The sequence below is a fragment of the Micropterus dolomieu genome, linkage group LG18 (assembly GCF_021292245.1).
Source record: "Micropterus dolomieu isolate WLL.071019.BEF.003 ecotype Adirondacks linkage group LG18, ASM2129224v1, whole genome shotgun sequence".
NCBI lineage: Eukaryota > Metazoa > Chordata > Actinopteri > Centrarchiformes > Centrarchidae > Micropterus > Micropterus dolomieu.
Window position 1 is genome coordinate 13259284 of NC_060167.1, and position 11009 is coordinate 13270292.

Genomic DNA, 11009 nt, shown 5'->3' on the forward strand with positions numbered 1-11009 from the left:
GGATACTGTGTCATTATGCTTTACATTTTATTAGTGTCTGTGGAAACCCCACTGAGCCGATAACTATGAGGGATCAATTTTAAAGAATAATAGTACTGTTGGTCAATGTCACTGCTCCTAAATTTTTACTGAATCCTTTTTTGGAAATTGTACCCGTTTATGCATTATAACTAGATGTTTGTCCTTGACAACACAGTAATCCAGTACAAGACTGGATTAAGAGGAAAGAAGACTGTGCTCACTCATTTATAATGTGTGACAGTTGGACTTGTCTGTATCGTTTCTGTTTATTGTTGTAACAATGTTTATGCGGCTCTCTTGCCCCGTCACTCTTCAAAGAGATTTTAATCTCAATTGGGTCTTTTAACTGGTTAAATAAATGAGATTCACGTGTTTTAAACAGATCTGAAATGCAGAAAAATAATTCATTTTCAATAATGTTGGAAGCAAAATGAGTAACATTGCCGAATTCCATCTTCTCAACTATCAGGATTAGCTGCAGTTTTGTCACAGATTAAAACAGTTTAGATACACATTACTTCTTTTATTCAAAGGTCTTGGTATACACAATCCCTCAGTGTCTCAGTTTTATGATAGATGCAAAACTAAAAAAGGAACACAGTTACATTTAAGGGAGCTCCGATCGTAATCTGCCGATAATGGCCTTAACTACTTTGATCGGTGGTCGCTAAAAAGGCAGATAAGAAAAGCCGATCAGATGATGTAATACTCGCCAGACAGATTTTCAGGGGCAGCTAAAATAGTTTCACTACGCGGTCTGAGCAGTTTTCAAAGCTAGCTAGCACCAAAGTCCTTTTCAGACAGGAAGCGATTGATGCGCCCAGTTAATCATTTACAATGAGAGTTGAGCATCAATCAGACAAGGAGAGCAATTTCAATCACATTTTGTTTCTGATTCGGTCTTATCAGTCATGTAAAGCAAAACACGATGCTACTGAAAAAGTTTTAGTTTCTGTATTTTTATTAAAATATACATACTGTGTAAATAACACAAACAGTTAGCCTACTGTGCATGTCGCAGTATTTACTTTGCAACGACATGCACAGTCTGTTTTCTGCCGTCACCGTTCCACTTCGTTGTCGGCCAATGCAAAAAAATAAAATCGCCTTCCCATCTTGTGTGTGAACACTTGCAGCGAATATACTCAAGCGAGGAAAGCGTCGCCAGGAGAAAATTCGCATTTGGTCTGAATGCTGCATCACATTAACCGACTCCTCTCTCTACTCCTACCATGTCAACCCTTCAGTTTTCCCTGGGATTCTCCTGTATTTTTCCGTTCTCACCTGGTATCCTCGCATTAAATCTTTCCCTGTAAATCTCCCATGTCTTTAACCTTTAAAAAAAAAAAAATCAAATAAAAACCTGCTGGCTGTATTTAAAGTGTTTGCTACTCTCTCCTCTGGTAAAGCTGTGGCAGTAGGCCAATGTAAAATATGTAGACTGTGCTTCTTGCACAAGGATTAAAACACCCACTGAAATTATATAACGCCTATAGCCTGTAAACCATATGAAATTATAATGAATATAGTAACTATAAGTAATATTAACAATATACTAACCCTGGTAGGGCTTGTCGCCGTGCATCACAAACTAATGGGAGGCACGCGGACATCCGCGTCCACATCTATGCATACCCCCTCCGCTGACGATTTTTTCGTCACGCGGACCCTAGCGTACTCGCAGACACGGAAAGTATAACCCTTGCCTCAACAGAAGTAGTCTGAGTCCGCTCCCAAGTATAATCAAGGCTTAAAGCCCACACAACCTGCCTTATCTTTCCAGAACAAAAAGCGGCTACTTCAGAGTTTATCATCGACTCAGGATGCCTGTGCTCCTTTATCTCCTAAATATTTTTTTATATTTTTCTAAACTTTTTTGTTGCAGTCTTTATAGTTTAAGCAAATTTATAAATATGCTGTTTGTTTTGTTTTTGTAGTTTATTCCACGGGAAAGCTGTATTTGTCAAGCTATAAGATGTTCACAGTATACAGTTTTCGTTTAATGATACTTTATCATCTGTTAATTTTAATACTTTCGGACTAATTACATAAATCTACAGTATATTGTATAATGCTTCATGATAAATAAAAGGCTTCAAATAGACTCAGTGATTGGTATAGGCCGATACTGCTTTCAGTGATGGGTCCAAAAAATACTGATCGGAGCACCTCTAGTTATATTTATTTTCGCTGAAGATTTGTGACTTGTTTTCCAATGTATTTAAACAAAGTATCCTTTACAGAGACTTGCTCTCAGACTCAGAAAGGCATGCGTTTCCCACACATAGACTTCACTCGGTAAAAAACTTGGTATTACGTTACAAGTCACGGAGGATATTTTAAAAGCACGGACCAGGTAAAGCAACAATAAACGACACCGGCTCAACATTGTGATGTCTATCAACCATTGGCGATGTAAGATAGCATCGTCTATCGGCCCAACTCCATTTCAGTGCATGACATAGTTAAAAAGATTAACCAACATTCTGCTTGTTGGCCACATTGTCTATTTTATATGATCTAATATTCAGTCTTATAATCAACGATGTACCATAGTGCAAAAAACCCCAACAAACAAAAAACAATGTTCACACGCCTGATATGAATAGATGAACACCGAATAGATGAATACATGTTTTCACGCTGGCTTTTCATCACACTATTGTCGCTTTTGCTTGTTTGATATGTAATATTTGGGAAGTGTGTATTTGGACTATTTGGGCTTTGGCTGATGTCTCCAAACCTAAATCACATCAATATTAACTGAAAGCTCAAGACAAAACTCCACGTTTTAGGATGAAGTGAGATCGGTCATACAATTTTCCCAAATATAGATAATAGCTTCTGGATAATTTATTCAAATGGGGATCCTAGCAGCTTATATGTGCAAATGCAGCTAGTCTCTTGTACAGTGAAAGCTTGAAAAACTCAAAACAAATAATCTGTGGAGAAACCATTTTAGTCCACTTATTTTAACAATCAGGTGACCGTAAGTTTGCCAAACGCAGGCACTGATGTTGCCTCTGCAACGTGGAAAACACCAGCTGGCATTCCACAAACATCAACTACTATACACACAGGGTGCAGTCTGGTCCTAGGTTGAACCTCTAGGGTAATCACAGTTTTTAACAATGTTTAGTGGCTTCGTGCAGCTTTTTCATTCAAAAGTGAACAAGGCATGATGTTGACGATATTATTTTTTTTAATTTAAGCTAACTTTTATAACGTTGTTAAACAAAAGCTTGTACTTTCAAAAGTACGACGCTTAACAAAAATAGTTATCTTCGTCACATTGTTTAGAAACTAATCAGAGCCACCTATACTTTATTTTACCGAGCAAACTCAACGAAACACAGTAAACAGCTAGCGACGTTAGCAGGCTAAGCTAATTGGCTACCGTGACTAACCTTAACGTTAGCAGGCGGGAGGGTTAGCAAATTCAAACAACAAACAAACTCCGATAGTCAGTCAAAGTGGTCGGTTTAACGTTTCTGACGGGGACGCACTTTTCGTCGGGGCTGCCAGCTACTTTGAGCTGTGGCCCGCACCGGTTACGGTGATTAACGTTAGCCGCCAGTGACAAAGCAGCGGTACGTGGCTTTGTTCTAGCGGACTGGCTAACGCGTCAGCAGCAAAGATGGAGAGATATCTCACCGGGTACCCAGGCCCGGGCATCGGGGAGCGGTACATGTGGTTCTGCGCGGCCGAGGACGGTACCATCCTTCCAGAAGGAGTTCCGGGGCCCATGCCGGGTCCTGCGCCCGGTACCGGTGGTCCTGGTCCCATTGCTCCACCACCACCTCCGGTCGGTGCCGTCTGAAACCCCCCTCTGGCCGCCATCTCCTCTCTGAATGTCGCCGCCGGTGGAGGCACGGAGCTACCGCGAGAGCGAGAACGGAGTTTTGGGTGGTGGTGTGTTCACGGCCCCTCAGCGAGCCCTGCCGTATAATCTCGGTACTGCAGTAAAACTGTGATTATGATTCCTGAGTCCTGGATTAATGATGAGCCCTTTAGAGACTTAAGTAATAGACTAAAGTAGTTAAACAGTGAACAAACAAAAACAAAGCAGAGAAACATTATTCTCAAAGTAGTTAGTTATAGATGAGAGGAGGTGGACTGTGTTTTACATTGATGATGCTTGGTGCTCAAACACAGTCAAGTTTTTATTGTGATAAAACCATATTATGATATTTTTCCTGCTCTTTACATTCACAATTCAAAAAATGCACTGCAGAATATTATGGGTGTAGACGTATATGTATATATGTATATAAATAACTGTTTTATTCTATTTGTTTTATGTTACCATATTTTGATACATATTCTGTTCTGTGTGTGTGGCAAGAAGGGACTACAAACTTTCATTTCGTCATACAACTTTATGTTGTATAATTACAAATAAACTACCTTATACTTGAATATATGGCACAGCACATTTTTAAATAAAATACATAATCAACATGATTAAAAATCAATAATCAAAAATGAGGAATTGAAGAAATTAATAACAAATTCAGTATTTTTATAGTTACTTTATAAATATGTATGTTTATAAGCTATGCCGTATGTCAAATCTTTTTACTCTATTCAAACATACCCAAATCTTTAATTTCACTTGTGTTTGATGCATGTTTTTTTAAGTCAAGCTATATGCACATCAAGACAAAATGTAGGTTAAACACCATTCCACCAAACAATAAAAATATTAGTGTAATCTCATCATAATAATTTCCACTCGTCATCAATTTAACAAAAGTAAAAACAGGAGACAAAATTAAATATGACACAAAATAGTTTCCTTAAAAATGAATCTTCCAAGCTAAGCAACAGCTTAACTTACAGTTTTTTTCACAACTTTTTATTTCATTATCTTCATTTTGTTTAATACCCAACTCTGATGTTAAATGATGTTATATGAATATAGAGGAGTATGAGAGGAGTATAGTTAGTTAATAGGTTTGCTGCCACAACATGACATAACAAAATCTCTTTTTCTTTTGTAATATGGCATATAAACCAGTTAGTTCACTGCCTGCAAACTGGAATAAAACCAAACCAAACAGCATCTGTAGCTCTGTGCATCTCACATTTGATATATGTGTGCTTTAATAAAAAAAAAAACAGTTTTTTGTAAGTTAAATTTACCCGTGCAGTGAAACATAATAAAAAAAAAGGTAATAAACACATGACTGTAACCGTTTACTAAATGCTGAAAGGTACCAAACAAACACAACCAAAACGTCTAAAAGGAAAAACACGTTGGACATTTGGAGCATTAATTATATCTTTTGCTTCTTAATGGCTTGAACTGGAATGCCAAGTCACATGCTGCACTTCTGTATTTCAACTCACAATCTGAGTTATCACAAAAATCACAGACATTAAAATTTGGAATATTCAAAGTAAAACATCTTCTTTCTTCTTCTTCTTTCATCACAGTAGGGGTTCATAAATGAGCAAATCAGCTCTCTTCTTGATTATTAGGTGAATTAAAATTGACAGCCACTGCGCCTCCTGTATGGTTTTTGAACTGAAACAGTTTTACATGACCTCCTTTGATAGATTTGTTTATTGATTTTTACGTGACAAAGACAAAAATACAATAAATGTAATGAACACCATAATTTACTCAGCAGGACTCTCCTCCATTGAAACAAAGGCAGGGTTGATTCTGTTGTTTCCACTTCTGAAGAATGAGACACTTAGCCAGTAGTGTTGAAAAGGCAAGAGCATTAATTAGTTTGGAGGGTAGTGAAGAGCAGTCAGGCACAAAACCTAAGATGCTACCACAGGGAAAGGGTCATTTGACACAGAGGAAAAGTTTCTAAAGATGGATGGTCAAAACTGTGTTAAAGAAGCGTTACCTTATGTCAGTTTTTTTTGTTTTAGTCCAGTAAACTCTGTCAATAAGCTTTAATTGAATAAAGCTAGGACAAGCTCAAATAGAAGACCTATACATTTTTAATACAAATAAAATAACCACATCCGAAAATGTATAGTCAAGATCATTTTCCCAATTTTGTTTAGGGGACAAAAAGTTAGTGGGTGTGAGAGAGGGAATCAAATCATACAGGCGATAAATAGAGTCCCGATTATTAACATTGGCTTCTAGGATGTTTTCCAAGTCAGATTCAGGGGGGGAATTGTGGATAGGTGTTTCTCACAGAGTCACAAACTTGAAAATAAAACAAGATGCGAATGAGGAATGAATGTGTTTTTTAAGAGAATTGTGAGAAAATCCAAATACATAGGTCTTTTTGTTCTGAGCCCTTTTCTATACCAGCCTCTACTACATGATTGCATATCATCATCATTATGTTTCATCTGGAGAGGGGATGTTGAACCTCTGAAGTGGCTTCTGTGTTAACAAGTAAACAACAAGTTAAGGGCAGAATTGAACACTTTCTTGTTTCCAAACTTTGATGTCATTACACTTCCCCCCAATTAGTACGGAGCTCCGACAGTAAAAAACAGGGCACCCCATCTGTTTGCATACCCAGTTTGTGTTTGATCAGACTGTGCTTGTGTGAATGCACACAAGGGAGGAAGGGGGAGCACATTATGTTTGTTTTTTTTTGGAACAAGCTGTAGCAAAATCCTCATTCATGGGACCAAAAAGATTGATTTGCTGCATTGTGCTTCAAATCTCCAAAGAGGATTTTGCATCCTGTGTGTGTGTGTGTGAAGATGGCAGTCGATTAGGTTTATCCTTTACAGGCATACTGACAGCCTGGATGTTAAACAAATGAGTGAGGGTTCATACTTTAAACAAAGGAAAGGAAAAATCAGGAGGACCCAAGTCTGAAATCTAATACAGCGCCTTTCAGTGCTGAGAAACTTGACTGTGCTGTAATTATTAATCCTCTTAACGAGCAGAATGTAAAGTGGAGCCCAGAGGAGCCGGGCCGCAGCCTTATCTATGACAAACGGCTGAGCATCCTAATTGCAGAGAGAGATCTGACAGGATAAATTTATACCAGAAATGTGACTCATCTGACATGCTGGCAGCAGTGAGAGCACGGATACAAGCTAGAGCATCAGTTGTGCTTTTAAACATTAATTTCTGTACAGTATAGATCATGCAATATAAAGTAACACACACTAAAAATCACAGGCACAAGACTGGCCATATTTTGGGTCAATATGTGGGATCACTTTACCCAGTATTCATGGGTAAATCATCACCCAAATAATGGCTTGGTTTAAGCCAGGGTTAGTGCCGTTTTGTTATATTACTGTTCAACAGTAGTGGGGTAATATTCAGAAAGTTTAAAATAAAGAACCAAAAGTAAACATAGTCATCAAGCATAATAAGTATTTATCATGGGATTACAATGTTTGCACATTAAAGTGTAAGTATCACTTAAATGTTGCATTTAATAAAGGTGGAGCTAATTTTAACTACTTTATATACTGCTGGGGAGCTTAACCAAAAATATTAATACATCATTATTTATTTATTTGTTGATCATTTTCTTATTCATAATCTAAATCTGTAAAGTAACTAGTAACTAAATCAGTCATGGAAATGTGGGGAAGTAAAGGGTACGATGAAAAGTATCATATAATGGATGTACTCAAGTAAAGTACAACTACCTACCTAGTACTTAAGTAAACGTACTGCTGTTTGGTTATTTACCCAATGGTGGTGAACTGTTTTAATCTACTCTAGCTTTTTTTAAATGTACATGTTACTCTTTGTCAGTGAGTGTTAATTGTATATGTTTTGCTTTGTCACATGTTAATTATATGTTTTGCAGTTTGGAATCACATGTCAAGTCAGTTTTATATATATATATATATATATATATATATTACCACAATTTGCCTCAAGGGGCTTTGTCACACGCACTTCGTTTTGTGCAACTAACAATATCATTTAGTAGCGTAAGGGATAGCTAGATTTAAAAAATATCCTAATGAAAGAAATCATTCAAACAATCATTCATTCGAAATGCTTTTGATTTATTGTCTAACACTCGCTCAAATCTCCATATTTTGTTAAATATAAAATACAGCTAAGTAACCCAACAGTAATAGCAACACTGACAGTGTGTCAAAACAACCCTTTGTTACTGGGTAAACACCAGTATTGCTTCAGTACAACAGTAGGCTACTGACTGAACCAATTTGCGCAGTGTTTCATGTTTATATATATAACCGATGGGGACTAGTGTCACTGTGGGGACAAATATTGAACTCCCCACAGGTAGAGACTGTTTTTTGAGGGTTAAGACTTGGTTGAAGGGTTCAAGATACAATTAGGTTATAGTTAGGGTTAGGGTAAAGGGCTAGGGAATGCATTATGTCAGGGAAATGTTCCACGGGGATGGAGGTACAAATGTATGTGATTTTTAGTGTGTATGTGTGTTCATCTAGTATATGGAAAACACCACATTAAGGAACTGTAAAACAAGTGCATAATCTCCTTGTAGGTGTAGATAAGAAGATGTGATAATAGGATTAGGAGCAAGTTATTTCTGATATAAAAAGATTTCGAGTGTGAGTGCATGTTCAGTGACAGCAGAAGGCATGATTAAACTGAAAGGTGTGGGGGAAAAGGTGCGCACAAGTCTCATTAAAATGTAACAACAGACATTAGAAGTTCCCTGCGTGAAAACAGCCCCCTCACATTACATCCAGCTGCCTGGTGCGATTAGCGGAGGGTGTTAGAGCCATTTAAGAAGGACAGGCAGTTTGGGATAGAATCCATCACATCTCTTTCTCTCACCCTGTCTCCCAATTGGCTTTCAACCAACAAGGTCAAAGTAAGGAGGTCTGATCTTTTTATTGGGGAGCAGATTGAGGGCGCATAATGATTTAACCCCATTCAGAGGAAAGACAACGTTGCCAAGATTTCTGGATCTGCAAACACTGAACAATTAAGACCACAAGATAGCAGGAAATCCCTACGTATCCATCATTTTTACAAAGATTTTCAGGTTTTCTGATCTCCTGCTGGTATTGCCACCTCCCACACTCCCCCACCTGCTTTGCCCTGGAGCCTTATCAGGATGCAGACAGCATCTTGTGCAGGATTTCTGTCACTGGCAGGCAATTCTCCTGTATTCTGACCCTCCCCTGCAATCTTCTGAGTCGCAGACTGTTGCTCAGACAAAGACACAAATGCCAGCAGGAAATTAACAGCATCCTCTTTTATTTCTTGATTAATTTGTCTTCTTGGCAGGTACAACAGGAAACAATAAACCATCAGGGGGCAAAATCATGTTTTAGACATTCAAAAACAGGAGAAATCTTCATCAGATGTTGGAGTGGGTTCCCGGGAGCTTTAACACTCACTATATTAATGTGTGGTAACCAGCTGCGGTCTCTCCTCTGAATAATAAAAAATGAATGCATGCTCACATTTGATGAACAATGTTGACGTTTGGGTTCCCGCTAAAAGAAATAATGAAAAAATTATAAGGCAAAAGTAAACTTCTCATCCTAGAATAACCCTTAATGTCTGGTAGCAGTGGACTGATGTGCAGCCGACCAACAAACATGATTTCAAGGCAGACCCTGTTTCAGGCCGTATAACTGGGCTCTAATATTCACAGTCATGCATCACCAAGCTTCTTTGCTGTGGCAGTTGGCAGCACCAGATGTACAGTAGAATATGAGAGAAGTCGTCCAGAACGTGCGGCTGCAGGCCGACTGACAATCTTGATAAAACTTGTATTGGCTGTGCAGGATATTTCTCATCCGTCCTTTTGTCATACAGCAGCCCGAAACTGTAATTACATTTCAAGAGTATGGAGCTATGTTGTGGCTTGCAGCTGTTAAAACGCAACACAAATTAATGGTAGAAGTAGATAAGTAATATCTTTTTTAATACCGGGCTTCTGCCCCCAAAACCTTCACTTACTGCCGATTTTATTCACAGAAAATGTTGTAAGAAGCAAAACAGAAGATAACATGTTGATTAGAGAGAATAGAGATAGCAGAAATGCCTTAGATGAAGTGCAGAAAGCTTAATCAGATCTTCTGAGAGCTGCTCATGATTAAAAATAACATTTGCACAGTATCTGGAGTTGAAAAATACATTGGTTTGCCTGTTTACGTATTCAACCACGCAGACAAATAAAGGCGTCGGAGAGGAAACTCACTGATAAGAAAAAAACCTCAGAAGAATAACAATTTCCAAAATGATATTTACATTTTATTTATGCTTTGATAACTAAATAGACCAGCCTACCTGGAAGATGGAGACAGGATATCAGGCATTATCGATCGTTTTATATGAAAGAAAAAAACAACAACTGAAAAACAGTCGGATCAACACGATATCATTAATATGACAATATATCAAGAAGAATAGTACGTCGTCTTTTACATCACCTCTACATACTGGCGGTATTGTGCTTTGACTTTTGCAACTAGAACACAGATACAGAAAAAAATTTACCAGCCCCACAAAACTCCAAGGGTTTCAGCAATCAACTCTCCTGGGAAGGAAAAAAAATCACCTAACCTCATCCTGCAGTCGAGATAAGAGGAAATGAAGTTGAATGAAGACTCCTCGACTCATCGGGCACGTGTGAAAGTGAAAAAAACAACAACTAACAGATGAGAAATGAAATTAGGTACAGCTCATCCATTTGCACAATCAACAAACACATGCTGTACCAGCTTGGGTACTGATGTTGATACCCATTACCCACACACACACACACACACACACACACACACACACACACACACACACCACACACACCACACACTGTATGGCTGCACACATAAACAGAAATATATGGGATGTATCATCTTCCATTTTCTGTATATCATTGAGGCAAAGTTGGTAATTGGTATCTATATATATATATATATATATATATATATATATATATATCCAAATTATAAATGAAATGAAAAACATGCACTGGACAAATACAAGCATGCATTTACATGATGAGACCTGAAATCATCACCAGTACATTTCAAATGGCAGATGATGCACCTCTACCACTACAACTGCCACCACAACC

At 38.0% G+C, this 11009-nt stretch overlaps 1 protein-coding gene across 1 annotated transcript in view; it reads right to left on the bottom strand.

The window, feature by feature from the left end:
• Positions 1-3903, bottom strand: part of smarcd1 (SWI/SNF related, matrix associated, actin dependent regulator of chromatin, subfamily d, member 1) — a 24864-nt gene extending 20961 nt beyond the window's left edge. Inside the window, exon 1 of the mRNA XM_046028480.1 lies at positions 3676-3903. Coding sequence (XP_045884436.1) covers positions 3676-3861 — 186 coding nt within the window. The 5' untranslated portion in view covers positions 3862-3903. The remainder of the gene's footprint in view (positions 1-3675) is intronic.
• Positions 3904-11009: the final 7106 nt, after the last annotated feature.